Source organism: Harpia harpyja, chromosome 10 (assembly GCF_026419915.1).
Source record: "Harpia harpyja isolate bHarHar1 chromosome 10, bHarHar1 primary haplotype, whole genome shotgun sequence".
Classification (NCBI taxonomy): domain Eukaryota; kingdom Metazoa; phylum Chordata; class Aves; order Accipitriformes; family Accipitridae; genus Harpia; species Harpia harpyja.
This window is the reverse complement of record NC_068949.1, coordinates 41,292,124-41,313,519: the sequence shown is the minus strand read 5'-3', so window position 1 is coordinate 41,313,519 and position 21,396 is coordinate 41,292,124. Positions and strand designations below refer to the sequence as shown.

At 36.2% G+C, this 21,396-nt stretch overlaps 1 protein-coding gene across 7 annotated transcripts in view; it reads left to right on the top strand.

Annotated features, from left to right (window-relative positions):
* The window catches only part of ATE1 (arginyltransferase 1), an 85,738-nt gene that overhangs the window by 22,389 nt on the left and 41,953 nt on the right, over positions 1–21,396 (top strand). For all 7 annotated transcript variants that reach the window (XM_052798344.1, XM_052798341.1, XM_052798345.1 and 4 more), the window contains 3 exons: positions 2,446–2,478; positions 8,995–9,176; positions 13,840–13,939. In XM_052798344.1, coding sequence (XP_052654304.1) covers positions 2,446–2,478; positions 8,995–9,176; positions 13,840–13,939 — 315 coding nt within the window. The remainder of the gene's footprint in view (positions 1–2,445; positions 2,479–8,994; positions 9,177–13,839; positions 13,940–21,396) is intronic.

The following is a 21,396-nucleotide window of genomic DNA, read 5'->3' as shown; positions in this document are numbered from 1 at the left end:
TCTTAGGTGATGATGAAAGTGCTGTGGATTTAGGGGTGGGAGGGGAGAGTAAGGGTTGAGAAGATAACAGCAGAGGTCAGTGGATCTGAAATATTTATTAAATTCTCCAGCTCTATGTGCCAATTAAATTCTTCCTTAAAAAAAAAAACCACAAACCCACAACAAAAAATTGTTGGGTTTTGGGGTAGTTGTTTCTTAATTGACTCTAGAGAAGATTCACAGTCTTCTGAAGTTTTCTAGGACTTAAGAAAATTGTCCAATCTGAGAACTTTAGCAAGTATCAACAGGTGAAATAATATGTAACAAGACTTGCAATGATTTTCTCCCCCAGAAGATTGTGATACAAATTCAAGTACAGTTAAGAATTTTTTTTCAGCCAGCAGTATAGATAGCTGTAACAGTATATAATCCCCTAGCAAGCAGCAGTTATGCTCAGGTATGCTTAAAAAGTCCCCCCTCACCCCCAAAGCCAAGGGATTGTACAGCAGAGCCTGGAGAATGGATAAAACTATTTGAAAAGTGTCGTTGGCTCAGTTTTCTCACCCATAGGGTTTAACTTGCACTATAAAGCTAAAGTTACAGATTAAGAACTATTGGGGGTCTTCTGACATGAAAATTAGTAACACATGGTTTATTTTTTCTGAAGCCTGCACATTCTAAAATCACTGGCTGTAAGGACTGATGCACTCGCAGTATAGGAATTTGTAACTGTTCCTTTTTTTTTTTTTAATAGGAATGTAATAATTCAAATTTTTAATTACTTTTTTTTTCTCTTTAAGTATTACCTGTTTTTTTTCTCATTCTCTCTCCCTATCCACCAAATCAATAAAAATTCTAAAATGTAATTAAGATATTGCAGTCATTCATTTTTCCAAACTCTGAGTAATTTAGAGCGGTCGTGACTAAATCTGAAATGGTTAATTACAGGAAATGCACAATCCCCTGTCTTCAGCAGCACCTTATAGAAATTCAGTGTTCTTCCGTAAAGTCTGTGTCCAAAGGTTTACTATTCATCTGTAGATCAGCTGCTGCTATGTGTTTGAGGGGGAAAATATGGCAATATGCAAAATATGCAATATGGCTTCTGCAAAGTCTTGATTCTTTTAGCATCAACAGATACACTTTCTTAGAGGCACAATCTTAGAGAAGGTTAAGGTTGTGTTCACTTTGAGCTACAATGAGAATGGTCCAGTTAACGTTTGCAGATGAATATATAAATATATATGTATCTACCAGAGGCTGTGTTTTTATTTCTAAAATCTGCTTTATAGCACCTTCTGAAGAAAAGAGAAAGTTTTAATTACTTAGGCTATATATGGAACTCTGTCCTAAGTCAGCAATTTACAATATTGGCACTTTTTATTGTTGCCTGCCTTCCTCTCCTCTCCTTCCCTGGGAAAAACGGGATAACTGACAAGTAATCAACCCATTTTTTGTATTCCCCTTTAAATAGAATAATCTTCTTTAATTAAGCTCAGAAATCCATAGAATTCTTGAAAACAGTGATGTTTTGTAGGTGTCCATATATATTCTTTTTATCAAACTTTTAATTAAAAGTTGCTGTTTACTATTACTTTACAGTTTGGGAACTGCTGACTTATTAAATCATCCAGTTATTACAAGAGGTAGAATTAAACCATGTAGCACATACTACGTTTTTAACAAAGGAATGTTTTAGGGTTAAATACATGCCAGAACTTTGTGACATGTTTAATGTGGAATCCACCAGTAAGGAAGTATTTGTATCAAATAAGTAAATGATGGTAAAGAAATAACTATTACATTTTATTACTCTTAGAATCTTGAACAAGCTCCAGTTCATTAAAACCTTGCCTTTTTGGTTGATTGCAGCACATCATTTTGTATTGAGTAAAGAATCTAGGTTTGAAAATGCTTGCACTTTCAGGAAGTTGATTTTTTTTTTTCTTTTCTTCTTCTACTTTATAATTAAAATGGGCTTGTTTATGATTTTGAATGTAAATAGACTTAATCAATTTATATTAAGAGATATGAGGGCCCTAACCCCCTTAGTGATGGGGCAGGTACCAATGGAACGGTGGGAAAAGACTCCCTGTTGCAGGCAGTCACAGAGGAGGGTAATGTGTAATTTAAAATAAAGGACAGCAGAAGCAGATCTGTATTACATGGTGATCATTCTTTCACATCACATTTTAAAAAATCTTCTATTTTATAGAAAGGAAGTACTTTGTATAGTTAATTATTGTATCTATTTGCACTTCTAAATAAAATAGAATGTGGGAATTTGTGGAAATTTTATTTTAACTCTTAAAATCTGATAGTGTTTTTCAAATATATGGTTTTGAAAGAGTGTATTTGATTGTTAATGTATCCTGAAGTACTGCTAATATTTTTCTTCTTTTTCTGCTTTGCATATTTGGACTGTCTTCTTGGGCACATATTTCTGATGAATCTACTTTGATGCAGTTCACACGATTCCTCTGTAATTCTCCTCTGGAGGTATGTGTTCATTCTAGATGCTAGTTTTGAAATGAATGTATTCTTTCCTCTTCACACTATGTAGACATCAAACCGTTATGGTATCGGTGGTATAGATAGGTGTCACAGTATTTGCATCATCACCGACTGGTAAGGAAGATAGCACTGTATTTTCAAAGGAGTCTGAGGACTCCTTTGCTGGATAATAAGCTGGATAATAAGCCACCGCTGAATTTCATATCACTGCGTTAAGAGACAGTAGCAGAAAGTGCTGTGTCTTTTCTGTTCTTGATTTATTTCTGTGAAAGAAAAGAATATATTACTAAATAACTTGCTAAACTTGCATTTGACTACAGTCTGAGTTAAAAGTTTAGGAGAGATGCTGTTGCTTCATTTAAAGTAAGCAAACTGCTACGAATTTCTTGCACTTTCTTTCTTGTTAGTCTTAAAGAGTTAAGTACCGCGTGACTGTAATGAAATTGTCAGGTTATAGTAATTACGCTAGTAATTTGATATGTTGCAGTTTGAATGAATCCATGTGTGGAGAGTTTGTTGCTTTTCTCTGCTGAGTCCACTGGCCTTTACATTCCTGAAAGCTGAAGAGTAATAGAGCTCATTAGACTTTATAGGAAAAGGGCTTTTATCACCTCGTCAACTCAGGCAGCAGACTGCCATTATATTCTTAATTTTGTATGGCTACGTTGATGTTGATGCACACTTCCCTGCCAGGTTTATACTAGTATTGTTTCTTACAGACACTTTTTATTGACATTTTGAAGCTTGAATTAAATTTTGTGTGGCACCACTACAGATGTCTTCAATTAGATGAAGTTAAATAAAAGGGGTTGTATATCAGAGGCCAAGGGATTCTTGAAATTCTTTATTCTGAAACAGTTGCCACAAGCAAATCTAGTAGTGTGTAGTCTGTTTACTCTTTTGAACAAAAAAAATTTAAAATGAAATTTAAACCTTACATGATTTTGATTTGTAATTTTTTGAATTTTTAATATTGTTATTAGCTGCAAATAGTATGAACACCCAAACTCTTCTTGTCTTTTTTATTTCCTCATTTTATTATTCTGTTTAGTTTCTGGTTTGGCTATGGGCTCTGGCACAAAAAATGAATAGTTTAAAAAAATGATACAGTATGTAGTAGCAGAAAACTAGGCAATTTTCTAGCAGTAAACAGGATAATGCGGAGAGAACTGTTTGGGGTTGTTTTTTTTAATCGGCCTTTTGTCCTAGAAACTACCTTTAGACATTTGCCATTTTACTACTTCACATATGCAAATGCTACCTTGTTTGGAGAGGTTCGGTTATAATGGTTCAGTATAGGAGAATGGCATGCAGGAGTCTTAGAGAAAAACCAGTGTGGCCTGGTACCCTGTTGTTGCCAAGGTGAGAGTGTTTATGGAAGAAGGGCACAGGGAAAATCTGGACTGCTCAGGGTGATTCCTCATTTTTGGTGCTTAGTGAGTTAGGGGGTTGTTCTGGGCCAGTGGTTCTGTTGGCGTCACTAATAGTCATCTCTGTGTTTGTCCTTCCCAAGTTGTTCCATGTCGTTTTGATACAACAGTTGGAATGAGCCTCAGCACTCAGATGTGCCATGGCATTATGCAGTCAAATGACGATTTTGTTTTGATTTGGTTTTCAAATCCTTCTCTGATTGCTCTTTAGTCTTTTTCCATCTTGACTGATGCTAAGCATTAAATCGATGATTTCATAAAACTGCTCTCAAAAGCATCTTTTTGAGAGAATTGCTAATTTATACCCAGTGTTTTGGATGTGTATATAGCAATAATTTTCCCCCCATGCATTTATGTTCCATGCATTTAAGAACATTTGATATTTCCTCTGCCTTTTTAATCACTCGGTGTTATGGGATCTTTCTGTAGTTATTTACACTCAGCTCTTGTTTAACCATCCTGAACACTTTTAATTCATCAGCTCAGTTTGCTGCAACATTGTTCAGTTTTTCAGTGATTCACCTACCAGTATGGAGAACAAAATAGATCCAGCGTGATGGAAAGTGAGCTGCTTGCCATTATGTAAATGGTCATTTTTTCTCACTTTGTTTCCTATTATCCATGTTGAGATGCTTTTGAATTCTAAAGAATTGAAAGACATTTGTGAATCTAGATCTTTGCTCTTTGAAAAGCACAGCAGCTTCTGCTCTGCATTATTTTGTTTATTGAGATGTGTTAATATTTAGGAGAACTAATAACAAATGATACTGTTCCAGGTCTGTAATTCCCAGGATCACCTTCTGTTGAATGTCATATTTTAGTCACAATCAATGCACTGTTCAGGACTAAATCAAAACTCATCTCGTTTAGAGATCTTGGCAAATTGCTTTTTTACTTATAGTGGTGTAGACATCACCATGATGTCTACATGGTGATAGTCAAAGTTTCTTGCTACTGAAGTCCTTTGTACCTTCACAGCTCCGCTAATCTTTTTAGCATTTTAAGCTTACTATCACTGTCGTGATTAAATAGTTGACAGTATAGCTCAAACACTGTACTTTTCCAATAAGATACAGATGTTAACTCTGTAGACAGTGTCTCACATTTTGTTGCAGTGGGTTGATTTACTTTATTTTGATACGGAATCACAGAATTGTTCAAGTTGGAAGGCACCTCTTGAGATCACCTAGTCCAACCCCCCTGCTTGAGTAGGGTCGGCTAGAGCAGGTTGTCCAGGCCCATGGGTTTTGAATATCTCTGAGGATGGAGACTCCACAGGCTCTCTGGCCAGCCTGTGGCATTGTTTGACCACCTTAATTAAAACCTGTTTCCTTCTGTTCAGATTGAATTTCATGTCTTTTAATTTGCATGCATTGCCTCTTGTCCTGTTAGTGGTAACTACTGAGAAGAATCTGGCTCCCTTATCTTCATTCCCTCCCATCAGATTTTTCTACATATTGATAAAACCTCCCCATGTCATCTGTTCTTGAGGCTGAAGAGTCCCAGCTTTCTCAAGCTCATCTTATACAGCAGATGCTTAAGCCCCTTAATCATCTTTATGGCCCTTGTGGACTTGCCTCAGTAAGTCTGTATTTTTCTTGTACTGGGAAGCCCAGCACTGCCAATGCAGCTTCATGAGTGCTGAGCAGAGAGGAAAGCTCACCTCCCTCGACCTGCTGGCAGCGCTCTGCCTGGTGCAGCCCAGGGTGCTGTTGGCCCTTTTTTCTGTGAGGGTGCTTTTTTAAATGAAAACATGCAGTGCTACCTCTCTGCTGACAGAGCCTATAGTTGTAGGCTGCTTTCACAGCATCTCCACTAATCCCTAATGAAAGGAGAACGTAGTACTGAAAAGGAAATATGTTGCTAACCAAGAGATAGAAATCTACCATATGGTAGGTTGTGTATGTGTGTGCCTTTGGGAAAGGAACTGCTGGAATTAATCACTTCACTTATTCGGCAAATAATTTCCACTGGAGTGTAGAAGTCAGGGGTTTCCTGGCTTTTTTTTTTTTTTTTTTTTCTTTGTGTGAGGGATAGCATGGATTTCATATCTTCCTCCTCCCTCCATGCACAGCAGAGGGTAAAATGGAAAAGTTCAAAATAGGAAATTTCATGAAACCTTACAGAGAAAAATAATCATGCAGTTAGTATGGTCAGGACCCACTTTGGTAAGCAAGTATGCAGTGCCTTCTGCAGTTGCACACTGATCTGGCATGAGGGTTAACAAGTGCAATTTCCATAATAATAATAAAGTAGTAAAACATCTCTTAAAAGTAAAGAGAAAGACCAACGTGCTTTGAAGAAAATTGAGCACTTTCCCCATCATTGAAGTTCAATTAGAAGCAGTTACTACATTGAGGTGTACTAATTGGAGCAATATGTAATACCAGTTGCTATTAAATATTTAAATTTTAATAATGTGTTATAAAATATGAGCAATCAAATGTGTTCACGGACTCATTAGCTAGCAGAATATGAAGACAGGCAGAATTCACATGTGAGGGAATATATTGTATATCTGTCTGTATTATAGTCTAAACATTGGAGAGAAAATTACTTGTTCTAATTTTTTTCCTGGATTAAGTTCTTATTTTTTTTGATTGTTTCAATATCATCAGATTATAACAATTCATTGTATTGAATTTTGAGTATAAATTGTTAATTTTAAATAAATTGATCCCTCTGGATTGATTCCAGGGCTAAGGTATAATTTCGGGTAGATAAGGTAAACCCTTCCCAGTTGGGCTTGCTCACCTGATGTCACTGGTATATTTTACATCACCTTTGGCAAACACAGTCCCAGGTGGACATGTCAGTAGTGTGAAATGGTATAACCTGCTTCAGGAATATGTTTCATATTCTAGACCTGTTTCATGTCAAACTGCCTGGATGGTGCATGACAAACCAAGTTAAAGGAGCCAAGTATTCATTGAGAAATTGGAGAAAACATACTTGCAAGCATTACAAAGGATTACATTGTATCAAAACTTCTGAAGGAGGAGGAAAATGTTACTCTTTTTAAAAATGTTATTTGCTTAATGTAATGGAGATCCCTGAACATTTTGCCTGAAATCAGTGCTGTGCTTATTATGTTTGTTGCAGAACATAGCCTCTTTTATGTTCATGACATTTCATTGTAATTGCATTAGTGAAATAACTGTAGTTTATACTTTACTAGAAGTTCTTAACTGATGCTAATACTTCAGTTTGCAGAGGTCCAGTGACCGAACCCATGCAATGCTGTTCAGAGGTTTGGGGTCACACACAGACACAGCATTCATTTAACTTCAGAGGACTTTGCTTTGAGTGAAAATCTTTTCCATGTTGGCTTAGACTATCTTTTTTAACATTCATGAAATCCTATATGATGAGTTTTTGACAAAGAAAGAAAATCTGTTTTAATGGAAACTTATTTAAGCAGGTCTGTGTTACATTACCAATCACATTTCCCCTTGGCTTGCAGATGTTTCATTTTTTCTGTCACTGGCTGCACCCTGGTAGCTGAGAAGAGAACTTAACCTGTGCTAAGAAATCCTTAGAGAAACTCTCTTACTTGTCTGTGTCCCGGCTTAAAAGTTTTACTACTGACCATGTGATTTCATTTGGCTCTGCTGAAAAGTTGATGATATTGTATGAAACCATAACTGCTGAATAAGTAGGCTTTACCTGAACGAGAAGAAACACAGTTTAGTATGCTAGTATCCGAGTCTAATATCCTTGTTTACTGCAGATTGAGCTCTCAAATGTTTGATCGTTTCACTTTTACAGTATCTGTAGCTCCATATCTACTTTTATGCTATATAACTATATAAAAATGCAAACATTTTATTATACAGCCTTTATTTTGGGCCTTATTGGTTGGGTAAGTCAGTTGAAATGGTTTTTGTTCACGTGATTGATTTCTTTTGACACATGTGGTACCAATTAGAGTAACTTCTACTGCCCATCATCTCTTCAGTCTGTGCTACTGTATCAAAATACTTGATTAAACCCACCTTCTGTTGTTGTAATGCAAACCAGTTGGTAATAGTAGGCAATATTGTCAGATTTATTGAGTGAGAAGCAGCTTTCTGAAGATCTGGCAATGCAGTGAAAAACATGACTAGATGGGTAATTAAGTTGAGCAGAGTGGAACTCAGGATTAAAGTTAACTTGACATGGGAGAAAATGGCATGCCAAGGTTGGTTGTGTAATACAGTTTAAATTAGGAGATCATTTTCTTCTTTATTTGAAGCATCAGTTTCTGGCTCTAGGTACTTCACGCCGTCCGGAGACATACTTCACTGCACATCCAAAACCGCAGCGCACAACAATAGCGAGTTCCTTAGTGTTTTTGCAGAAGATACTCTGATGTGGGCTGACAAAGAAGTTCCACAGATTTTGTTGCAACACAGATTTTCAGGTTCTTAGATAAAAGGTGTTTCGTTGGTCATAAAGAGTAAACCGCACGTGAAGACTAAGCTATTCAGTCCTTTAATAAATGCTCTTCTCAAGCAACTTTAATGGCCACTCTAAGAAACTGAATTTTGGTGGCCATAGTGCTTCCAGTGCTTGGGGGCGTCGGGGAGAGAAGCGGTAGGGTCCTTGCTGTGACAGAAAGTGTTGGAGGAACTAGGCAGTCACAGCCAGCTTTGGGAAGCACCAGTATAGTGAAATATCTGCGTTTCACCTCTCTGCCTTCGGGCTTCATCTCTTGTTGAAAAGTAGGTCAAATTAAAGAGTATCTGCAGAATTTGTTTGCATGTAATAGTGCATTAATAACTCGATGAATCATGTTGTTTTATCATGTCAGTACTATAAATGCTAGATGGCAGAGGCTATTTGCAGATTCATGTTTGGGATGCGTGATATGTAGAGTTTACTGATCACGAGTAGAGCAAAATCACAAATGATGCAGTGAACTAACATTGTTTTCCCTGGTTCTCAAATTCATTTTTTCCATTTTCTAAACACAGATAGCAGAAGTAATTTCTCACAGTATTTACTTTTTTGTTAAAATTCTTTCTAAAATTGTTTTTATACTGAAAGTCTACCTGTCAGACAATTACATCCCTCTTTTGTTTTTGCTTAGGCAGAGAATGCACCAAATGGACCAGAATGTGGCTATGGTTCTTTCCACCAGCAGTATTGGCTGGATGGGAAGATAATTGCTGTTGGTGTAATCGATATCCTGCCCTATTGCGTGTCCTCCGTCTATCTGTACTATGATCCAGACTATTCTTTCTTATCTTTGGGAGTCTACTCTGCATTACGGTAAGAGGACATTTTTGTTATCTGGTTAGACGTAATAGTAAGAATTGATACTTGTTCCTAAACTTGAGCTTTTATTTCCAGTCTAAACAGATACTGGTAACCACTATCTCTAGCAAAGTATTTGTGTTGGGGTTTTTTTTTTAATTCTCTGCAGTTGGTTGCATTCCAAATAAATTTTTATTTGTCATCCTTGAATAGGGATGTATCTTTCTAGTTAGCTAAATAGTTTTAAAGATTAAAAACCACTCAGAAACTAAATGCCTAGTTTTTATTGCCCTGAAAATAATTTAGTATTGCTTGGTTTCAGCAGGTAAAGCCCCTTCTTTGTTTGAATAGAGGTAATTTTTCCTTTGGCCTATTTCTTAGCCCAGTCACCAAATGAAATTAATCACTTTTATAGTTTTATGCACATTGAGATCATAAATAATAGAGTACCTAAAAGCTGTTGTCTTCTGAATTAGTAGTCTCCTGCTGTACTAGCACTAAGTATATTTTTCAGGTATGTTAATCTCATTATCTTTGTCTTTAGCAAGCCTGATGGAGAGAGTGATCCCATGAATTTTAAAGCCTTAAATTAACTATGAACCTAGTCTTGCAAAACAGTAGGAATAGTGAGTAATGCTTTTCACTGTGAATACGACTTGCACGCTAAATTGCAAGTTACTGTTTTTCCTCCATAAGCAATTTTATGGTTGCATTATAATTATAAGGAAAAAAACCCTAAACGAGTGGAAATATTTGTGCATCTCACTTTTTTTCTTAGTTTTTTTGCTTCTCTGTTACATGAAGTAAGCTGGTCACAGATGTGGTATTCCCAGGGAGGTTCTCATGAAGCACCTGGGTTTGAACCTCATGCCAGACATGTCTATTTTCAAGTTTCCCTGGGTCTGAGAAATTCTAGAAAAAGTCTTTACCTGTTGAAATTTGCACTACACACCTTCAGATGTGAAAGAAGTGCTAAGTCGTGAGATTCATCTTTCTTCTTTCTCCAAGGCATCCTTTTGAGAGGCATCTTCTCTATAGGTGGAGCTTCTTAGCTAATCGTTTAGTATTACCCACCAGGATGGGTAAATGTGACATGACTTTTGAAGTATGTAAAGCACAAACACTATTTTTAGGATCTTTTGATTTCCTAAGAATCTTTTTTTTTTTTCTTTGTTTCTTTTTTAATTCTCCTTTTGGGTGTATTCTTCTCTCTGTAGTGGTGAATTTTGTGATTTCTGCATAATCTTTACACGAGTTGTTCAAATGCGTATGTCAAAGGGTTTTTCCCACAAAGTTCACTGTTAAGTTTCTGACATCAGTCTAATGGTTTATTGCTGCTGAAATGAAGTGCTGCAATAACTCGTCTCCATCTCTGCTGTATGCTGTGCTTCTAGAAACCATATATTTAGCCGGTTTAATTTACTGAGCAGAAGACTGTTTGCTTTAGCAACCTGGTTAGTGAGCTTAGTTGGCTCAGTGGAGAACCTGTTAACACCAGAGCTAGTCCAAGAGTTGTGACGGAGCCACAATGTGCAGCCGAGAATGTCTAGGGAGTGAGAGAGCAGGACTTCCTCCCGCTCTCTGGTAAGCTCTTAGATCAGTTAAGTCCTAAAGTGCAATTTCTCCGAGTATGTCACCTTTAATAAGAGCTGGTAACATTGCCTTCCTGTTGGCAATTGCCTTCCACTTTGTTCTAGAATGGTTCTTTATGAAGGAGAAACTGTAGAATCATGGAAGAATTTAGGTCAGAAGGGACCTCTGGCTGTCATCTGGTCCAGTTCCAGAGCAAATCAGGGCTAACTTCAAAGTCGTCATGAGCATTAATGTAGCTGTTGCTGTAGCATCTCCAGTGGTCTCTGTCTAAAAGAGTCTGAATTGTCATTTTTCTGAGGTATTCAGTGGCACTGGCGATTTTATAAAATTAATCAGAATTAACAAATGTAGAAAACATGTTGGAACTCCTGTGATTTAGAATTGATCTTTTTTCTGTCTATTAGTGGTCTAGATTTTTAGAAGTATTTTATTACATATGCTAGATACTTGAAATTAGACTGGTTATTTTTCATGCAAGGTGAGCAATAACATAAAATACCAAGTCCTCCTAAGAGTTGTTTTTTAGTATTTGCATATATCACATTACTTTATGTAATGATAGACTGACATAATCCATGCTTATGAATTCTTGAACTGATTTTAAATTTTCTACATAATAAATTTAAAACTTTGTCGGCACAACATGCGTGCGTGGCTCAACTAGTGAAAAAGCAGCTTATAAATTCTGCAGCATTTAAGGCAATAAAAATGAGTTCCCAATAGTCTTAGAGGGAGCCAACCTTGTCCTTCTTTCAAAAGTGGGGAAAAAACCTTGAGAGTTAGGGAGGATTTAGGATGTTGCAAAGGAATCTGATAGCTTCAAAGCTGTTGCCAATTTTACTCTGAGGAGGTTAAACTGCATTGCAGTGCTGTCACTTCCACTTCATGATACTTTGAGAATTTTTGATGCTGAGTCGGAGAAAGGATGGGATTTGAAGATCACTTGAAATATGTAGGCATGTAAGTAAAGAATGAGGGGGGAAGCTACTACTTGTGAAATATCAGTCTTACCAAAGGAAAAAAAATCATGAAGAAATATTGAGTGATTCTTATTTGCAGGAAAAAGTGAAACCTTCCCCCTACCACCTAAAATCATGAATAGTAGACAAGCATAGTATTCATAACCTTTATATTTGGTAGGAGGATGAATACTTGAACTTCTTTTGGAATTGGGTTATATAGCACTGAAATACTAAATCTGAATTTTGTATTATGAAATGAATATATGTCTTCCTCACTAGTTGGCTACTCTTGCCAAGTGCAAACAGCCATTTGTATCTTTAGATACATACCATAACTGAAAGCTTTACAAAAAGGTAATTGCAAGTCTGTAGTCCCTTTTCCATAGGAAAGATTTAGGCAGAAAGAATGCAGGTAGATGTTTGTTATGCCATACGGTGACACCTCGTGGCTGCTCCTGGTGTAAAATGATGGAGTTGGAGGATTCTCTTGCCTTGAATGACAGCACACACTCCTGAAAAGCAGAAAGAGAAGGAAGTTTTAGCATCCCTGCAATAAAACTTTGCCTGGAGTGGGGTTAGCTGAATAGGTAAATGAAAGATAGAGCAAGAACTTGAGTTAAGGGTCCTTACCTAAGGCATATCACTGGAGACTGTAGTACATGCAGAGACACAGGCAGTAGTTCTAAGCAAGCTAGCTTTAGTATCATGTGCACTAATTCACTTGCACGAAGCTTTGTTGCCCATAGTAAGACTTGCTGCTGCAGCCCAATTTTTACCTCGTTACATCATGGTCTATTTACGTCACTTTCTGTTCAGTTTGAGTAATTTTGTTTTATTAGATCAGATAGTGTAGTCCAATTGGAAAGAGTGTTTAAGAGATTTTGAAATGCAAAGATAATGTTTTTTCCCTGTAGTGTTCCAGCTTTTTGAATTGCAGAAAGGCATTTGTTTAATTAGGTCCAGGATAATCTGCATGAAAGGGTAAGGTTGTTTAATTTCATGCCATGTCTTAAAGGTTATGTATATGAAGTGCATGTTTGTACATTTTCGATAGTACATAAATCTCACTTCTGGAATCTGTTATACTTACCTGGATTTTCAGATATGGAGTAACTTATTTCTAGACATTCTCCTCTTTTTGAATGGATGTATGTATAGATACAGAGTTATAATGAACTCGTGATGGTCTCAGCAAACTACATGCAACTGAAATGTTAGGAAATGTTAGGTTATGTTAGGTTTTCAGTACATTTAAACATCCTTATTACTAACTTAATATTAAGTGATAAAAACCCCCCATTATTTGTACATGCTTCCTGTATGCATGTGCTCATAATCCTCTCATCCCTTCGACATTGAAGGTAAGAACCAACATACATGTTTTGTCAAATTTGTTACAAAAGTGAACTGCAAAGTTACAAATGCTGTAAAAAATGAGCATTATAGTGGAAATACTGGCTGAATCTTTGTAATAATACTACTATCCTTGAGCTAGTATAATAAAAAGCAAACTTATTTTGGAATATATTGACACTTCTCTTTCAGAATAAATGAGAAAATCATACAATCAAACATGGGATGGCTGAAAAATACCTTTTGTTGCATAAAGATGGATGTTTTTACATGTAAATTGCTAGAACACAAATAATAGAACAAACAAGAGGCTTATCTTTGAAGCTTATTTTTAAAAAATACCCTGTTTCCTGAGCCACATTTGCCAGTCTGTGTACAATAGGTGGGCCAGATTTCTGTAGAATTCCAATGTACATGAATATTAACAAGAAACCTGTTAAATAGAGGCTCTTAGTCACTTTTATTTGAGTTTCAAGTTAGTCCATTGGCAGGACAAAACACAAAAATGAAAGTATTTTTAAGCCTGACATGGTGTTTTGCATTTTGGTGATTTGTTTGCTTGGGTTTTAAGCATTCATTTTCAGTTTATTATCTTTGGGTTTCTTTAAGTATTAGTTTTGAGTTTATTATCTTCATTTTTTTATTTGATAGAAGCCTAGTCCTTTAAATAGGTCAAGAGCCAGGTAGCTGTAAAATATTTCAGTATGAAGAAGTAAAATGAATGTAAGAATTGTATTCAAAAGTAATTAGTCTTTTCTTTCCTTTCACAGGGAAATTGCTTTTACTAGGCAACTTCATGAAAAAGCTCCTGATCTCTGTTTTTATTATATGGGTTTCTACATTCATTCATGCCCCAAAATGAGATACAAGGTAAAGTGTGTTTTTACTTATTTCCTTAGTGTACTATTATTCAAAGCATTTGACAACGTTCATAGTAATATAATATTTTGTAATTGTCATTTTGGATTTTAATGTAGACTTTATATGGTTAAATTTCAACATTGGTTGCTATTTAACTTGGCTTAGGATTTTTTTTATTATGATTTTTTTTTTAAATTTAGCTGCATGTGGTATTTATTACAAGTTGGCTTAAAAGCACTTCACATGGAGAGGTTTTCAAAGCTGTCAGATAATAGTTTGTCATTTGGTTACCTGGCTATCTCATGTTTACAGTGTATCTTCCAATAGACTAAAATTCTCCCTTTTTTAGGTTTGCATATTTGTGGAACTGTTGCTTAGTGACTATAGGCAGTGATAACATGCCTTCGTGGTCTTGGCTGTACTTGGGTTTTTCCTTTTTGTTTTTTTATTAGAGATAAGGGACTTGCTCTGCCCATGAAACAAGCAAGAAGCTAGGTTAGCAGCAATTTTGAGCCAGGTAGCAGAAAAGAAACAAATCTGACTATAAGGGCAAAAAGTGTCCCAATTCTGAAAGATAGCATTGCTAAGAAACTTTGGGTTCAGCCGCTTGTAGTAAGTTTTAGTAAAAACATGAACTTTGTATGCATGGATTAAACAAAGCTCATACATGAGTTAATGTATTAAAGTAGCCAGCAAACTATTTAAATATGAAGATTAAATGCTGTAAAACTGGGAGCTAACCTCATTAGCCACTATACATTTGTATTATTTATTATAATGTGGTATCTCTTCTGTTGGACCTGTGCTGTTATTTGAAAATGATTTCATCAAGAATATAAAATTCTCACAGTGCTTCTAGTTTTCATTCTCAAATAATGGAAATTTAATAAATTGTAGTGGGAGTATTATAATTCTATGTTTTTTTCCACAAAAGCTCCTTTTCTTCCCTTGCTTAGACTTAATGACTATCTGATATGACTGTGATTTGTTAGAATATACATTCTAGTCTTCCAGAAGCCTATACATGTCAATGTGCTTAGGTAATTAAGTGTGGCCCAGTATGAGAATTGCCAGGGCAGGGGATGGGGAGAAGAAGAAAGCCTATACACATATATTTAGAACACACACAATAGCAGGTAAGTAATGTTCTGTGTTGGGAGAGTAATAATTTAATAAATGAGTTGCAAGGGGTTTTATTTTATTTTATATTTCTTTTCCTGTGCATATTTGTTTTGGAATTGGCCAAATGTAGTGCAATTGAAAATCAGGTTGACATTAATTCTGTAGTTCCACTGTACCCTCACTGAAATAGTACACTGGAAACTACTTTTAAAACTAAGCTCTGAAATGTGACAGGGTAATGCTACTACTCTTGTGAAGTTATTGGTAAAGTAGGGTGGTAAGTACTGACTTTGTGGGTTAAGTAATTTCAGTAATGCTTGGTTAACTTAGAGGCATTACATGTTGAAGACTTTGCTTTATTACAGTTTAATAGAGATGTTAGAGGCTCCCTTCCCTTAATGATATTAGTGTGGAAGAATGACAGGCTGTAGTAACTGGTTAAACTGACGTCAGGTAAGCAAATTGAAGGAAGGAAAGAAAAGGAAGAAGCTGAAAAGCTAACCACTGTTTTTTATCCTCTACTCTTAATTTTCTTTGCAAATTATTTGTCCTAGGATGTTTAGAAATGGAGGCTAGGCACAGTATCACTTCTTTATATAAGCCGTGTCTTATGAAGAACACATGCGTGCTATACTTACTTACAGTGAAGTCACAGGATCTTGGAAGTCTTTGAAAATTTTCCGTCTTCTGGTCACAGATTGTGATCAGTGGAAATGCCTAAGCTGGCATTTGCATTTGATTTTTGATGGAAACGCAGTACTAGAATACTTGTAGCAAAGATGCCTGAGCTTGACTTCTGGTTTGTACCAAACAGATGTGTGTCTTCCTGCTGACTGAAGAGGGATAGCTGATGAATTGGGATGCATAAGGAACAGTGACTTTATGATGTTGATTTAAGGAGTTTGACAGTGTTCCACTTTGCATGCAGTAAAACTCAGTCTTCTGTACCAGATGTGATTGGAGTAATTGGGGATCTGTGCAATGAACTGTTGTACTCGTATTACAATCCAAGACTGATGCATTATTGTTGTGGACATGAGGATATAGCTGGACATTTTGGTTTTAAATACATGACTCCTAAGTTGAAGGTATAGGTGTCCAACAGCAAGAATTGAAGCCTTGTTCTGCCTGGGTACTTTCTTGGAATGCAAATTGTAGACTTCTTTTCTGGATTCTAACTTTTTTGTGGATGTAAAGTAATCATCAAACATAATTTTTTAAAGCACTGGTAATAGGTGATCATTAATACCAGTAACTGGGTGATATATAGTAACAGCTTCTCCCCTCTGCATCACATCATCTTGGTTATGTTGTATGCTCTAAGGAGGTCCAAGGCATTGATAGAATACTTTGTTGAAGTATTTATTTTTTAATATGGCTGCTAGTATGCTTGTTCTGGTTTTTTATGCAGTTCTTAAAATGCTATCTATATCTTTATCCTGGAAAGTTTCTTTGAGCAGTCATATGGCCAGATATGGCAGATATGGCCAGAACGTCACACCAGTTGCCCACAGTGCAACTGTGCTGTGCAGCTGCTGAATATTTTTAGCCACCACTGAGCAGGTCAGGGGCTGAACTGGCAGAATATACGTTATTGGGGGTCAGTGTGTGACCTTTTCATCTGAAGGATTCTATTTCCATGAATGATACAATTGTGGGCATAAATAGTATGTAATCCCGTGGAAGGTTGGAGGCATGAGTATCCTGGAAGAGGGTCCCCAACTCAGGATTCCTGTGGCTCAGTAACAGAGTTGGATTATCAGACAGGAAGATAAATGGTTAAAGAGTATCATCTACCACATGGATCAGACGTAATTACAGAAGTTTTTAAAAATAAAGCTCCCTTTTGACTCACTGTTCCCTTCCCTTTCCTTTTGTTCCCAAACAGCTTGCATTTGATTGCAATGGGATTTTAAAACAGTGGAGTACTGGTGAAATTACTTAAGATGGGGGAAGGGAATATATTGCAATATTATGCTATTTTTTAGTTCCCAGCTTCTCTTAGATTTGTTCCCATGTATGCGTTAATATTTATGAACTGGTAAAATAAAAACTACATTAAATTGAGACAAAAGGATTTCTGTAGTCCTATTAACTATGTTAATATGGAAAAATCCTATGAAAAACCTTAAGCAATGGCTTTGTTCCATTTTTTCTGGGTAGGTTAGGGTAATACAAGATTAGAATGGTTCTCTGAAGAAATTCATGACCTTGTGGTAAAACTTTTCAGGCTCTGTTAGATGTGGTAGTTCTTATGTTGGAAAATAGTCTCCTGGAAAATTTTCCAGGACTCATAAGATGCAAAGTCTTTTTCCTAATGCATTTTGGAGTCTATGATAAAATTTTAAGTCTAAGTAAGTATTTAACTTTAGGATTATGTTGGTCTCAGGCTTGCTTCTCATGTGTTTAAGCAATGTATCTGTACTTGTTTAATGCTTTTCAGTTAAAGACATTTGTTTACAAACATATTTATAGAGTTACAGAAATAAAAGAACCACCTTTAGCGAACAGCCATATCGGAGAGATGCTTGAGAGGATCTTGGAATTTTTTCCTGTACTGATACTCTGGCTTATCCTGCATCTTTCCAAGTAAAAAATTTTACTCCATGGCTCTATGTTACTAAGTTCACATTTTCCAGTCACTACTGAACTCTTTGAGATCCTTTCTGTTCTTTCCATTATAGTTCTTTGATACTGATTTTGAGTCTTGTGGTGGGCGATACTAACTAGATTTTGGGTTTGTGTTTCTGGTGTAAATAGCAAGTGTACTTGCTGCTGTGCATTTGCCATTCAGACCGCTGTTGACCTTAAGTCAAGTTCTCCTCTAAGTTCTTGTGTTGGAAAGGATTTGTTGGGGACATTTTCTGCGTGAGTTTCCTTAGTTCTGGGTTTCCTGAGTTTTTTTCAGTGTCAATATTTGCATGCAAATACTGCAATTGAAGCACATATTGTTACTTGTTTTGGTCAATGATCTGCTTTCCCTGAAGCCGCTCCGCTAAATAACTATCATAAATAACTATCGTAAATAACTATCAGCGTACTTTGAAGTGCATAACAGATTTAATGTCTTCTTGCTGTGTTTTCTCTGTGTACCATTTTAAGACCATTCTACGATGTGAAGAGGTGTTTTGACTGAAATCTTTATCCAGACTTGTATGCAGGCCAAAGTAAATGGAATTATTTCAAACAGTCTCCTTCGGTATCAAGGCATGGCCAGACTTCAGATAGATGGAATACTAGAAAGGGTTCTGAAATGTCAGAAAAGAAACAAAAGGCTGATTCAACTGTGATTAATCATTCTTAAACTAAATACCTCGGACTGACTGTGGTTGTAAGCAGTGCCCCTGGAATTTTATGGCACTCGAGAGCCAATTTCTTTGGCTGCTTTCAGGAATTTCAGCATCACTCCTCCTGCTGCAGTGAAATGCATCCAGTGGTAGCCTGGACTTCCACACCCATGGGATCCACAAAGGTCTGACTCATCCTCACTTGTCCTGACTCTTTTGCTGTTTCTGACCATGGAATTTAGTTAACCTTTTCAATAAGCTTGGATTTGCTGTGTAAGCTGAAATGTGTGAGGGAAAGAGACTTAATGTGATGTGACTTAATGTGATCGTCTATGATTTGGGGGGGGTAAGCCCATGCCACTGAGCAGCAAACAGCTTTCCAAAATGTGTCACTAGTTCCACACAAAAAGAGCTGACATTTTTATACCTCCGTGCGTGATCTTTTTATTCAGCATGTATTGAAGTTACTACCAGCTGTCAGCCTGCTTTTCTCACTGGTATTACTATTTACCTTGATAATGGGAAAAGATAAGCTGAGAGTAGTTTGGAGGACTGGAGTTGCTCTGCTCAAGTCTGTTAGCACTTTTTCCAGGATTAATTTTGTCAGTTTATAGGAATAAATATGCATTCAAATTAGTACAAAACCATTTTTTTTCTATAAACAGGTCATAATTAGTCAACTAAGTATTCTGAAAAGTCGGTACTTGTTACAGAGTGCCAGGTTGTTGCTTGCAATGCCATTTGGGAATAAAGAATTGAAATACCTGGGTTGAAAAACCATTATCTACTCTAAGAAAGCAATAAAGTTTTGGCAACACAGTGGTTTTGCTTTTTTGACAAGACTGCTAAAAACAAACAGCAAAACAATAAACAATGACAAAAACATAGAGTAATAATAATGAAGCCCTGAAAATTATAAGTTACAGAAGTGGGGGGAAAAATCCTCTTTTTTTGTATGTCTTGGTAACATCGCTTTTAACTGCCTCCTTTCTTTCTTCCTTCCATTCCTTCACCGGACTTTCCCACTGGCCAGGATACTCCTCTGCATTAGCATCAGCAGCTAGAATTGAACATTCATTTGTTCAGAGCTCTGAACTTAACGCATGTGTTCCTTCTAATGGTTTGGGTTAGTGACTGAGGGAAAAAGACTACTCTGAATTATGTTGGAGTTTTGGCATTAAAACCCAAAGGGATTTTGAGAAGTCTTTTAAAGTGGCTTAAGGCTTCCAAAAGTATTTTGAATGATTGACTTGGTGTACATGTGTTAAATGCTTCTGAAAATCAAATCGCTTTAATATTCCTTCAAGTTGTAACTAGCACAAAAAGTCCTTATCTCTCTACATATATTTTATCAAATGTGTTTTGACTAGAAGGTTGGCTGTCTGTTTTGTGGATCCGATAAGTCATATGCTATATTCAGGATTGCAGTGTCCCTTACAGCTTGCTGCTCTCCCCCCCCTTTTTCTTTTTTTCTTTTGTTCCTTTCTTCCATAAAAGCATTCTTTTTTCACCTTTCCTCATCTGGAAGACTCTTACTAACTACTTAGAACCCACACGGAGAAAGTGGAACTAAACATGTTGGAATAAACAACTGTGAGAATGTGGGGCAGAATAAAAAATACCATGGGTGAAAAATTATTAGTCCTTTAGTTCTTGACGTAGTGCTAGTGATAAATATTTAAAAGTATTTCTTATTTACTTTGAACAGCATCTTACAAAGTGTTTGAGGCCACTTTGAACAGCATCTTACAAAGTGTTTGAGGCCACTTTCTAAGTTGCTTCTAGGCATTTCTAGTCAGGCATTTTCAGTTTGTGAAAACTACATTATTATGAGCATCAAAAAGCAGGAAAAAGGAGATGCTCTGTTCTGGATAGCAACAGCCATTACTGAATGCTGACAGTGGATTTCCACTGAAAACACAATTATTAAAAGCAGAATATTGGTTCCCATGTTGTTTTTGTAGCAGGTAAAGATAGTGAATGCAATTACTTCTTTATTTTTTTCCTAAGCTGCCGTTTTATACTGTGTGTAATTGGTAAATTATTACAGTTTTTTCGTGGTGCAAATGTTGAAGCTGCACTGAATTTCACATAGCATTTGCATGGTTAAAACCAGTTGGAGTCCCATTTTTCTACTAGAAACAAACACAGATCCCAGCCATGTCTTTTTTCTTAACTTTATTTTTCCTTTTAAAATATTTGCAATCAGGACTTATTTTTTTGTCAGTTAGAACTCCCTTGGGAAAAATGTGAACATGTCCCTGGAGCTTTATTTTTCTAATTTTGGAAATGTGGGTTTCTTTTCAGTTGTTTACTTGAAGTTTAAGATGATTGAAGTGTGGCAGAACTGAAGTGAAAATAATATGTGTATTTATGCCTGATTGTGTTATTTGTAGACTTTATCAGGGCAGAAAGAAATGTCTGTTGTGTAGGTCTCAGCTGACCTCTCAAGTGAACAAGTCTCTTTCTCATTACTGTACTGCCCCTTGAGAAAATAAACATGTGTCCAAAATCAGAAACTTTGGGGCATATGTTGTACAAGCTTTGAAGGAACTGTATCTGAAAGTAATTTTCAGAGTGATGCTGTATTTGTGAGACATGGCCTTTCTACAGTTTCAGCTGTATACCTGTAACTTTTTATTTGATGGGTCTTTGATTACAAAACAAATTTCCTCAAATTGAGTAAACTTTTTTTTGGTGTTTTACTTCTCTATACTGGAGAAATAAATGTTATTAAATAGGAGTAGATCCTCTTAAAACTATCCATTTGTTATCTTCTGTATGAGGCTTGGATCAGGTTGTTATTTTCATGCAGTCTTTAAAAAAAACCAAACATATCCCTCCAACCAAAACCAACCAAAGGAAAAACTCCCAAAGAACCAGTTCCGATATAGGTTATTTCAGAGAAATGTTCAGTGTCATACACTGTGTCTTTTAAATAATTCCAAATATGAGATGATTTAAATATTAGACTTGAATATTGATGATTTGCTGATTTTGATGATGATAATGTTGATCCTACTAATTATTTTAAGATCCGTCAGTAAAGATTCTTTG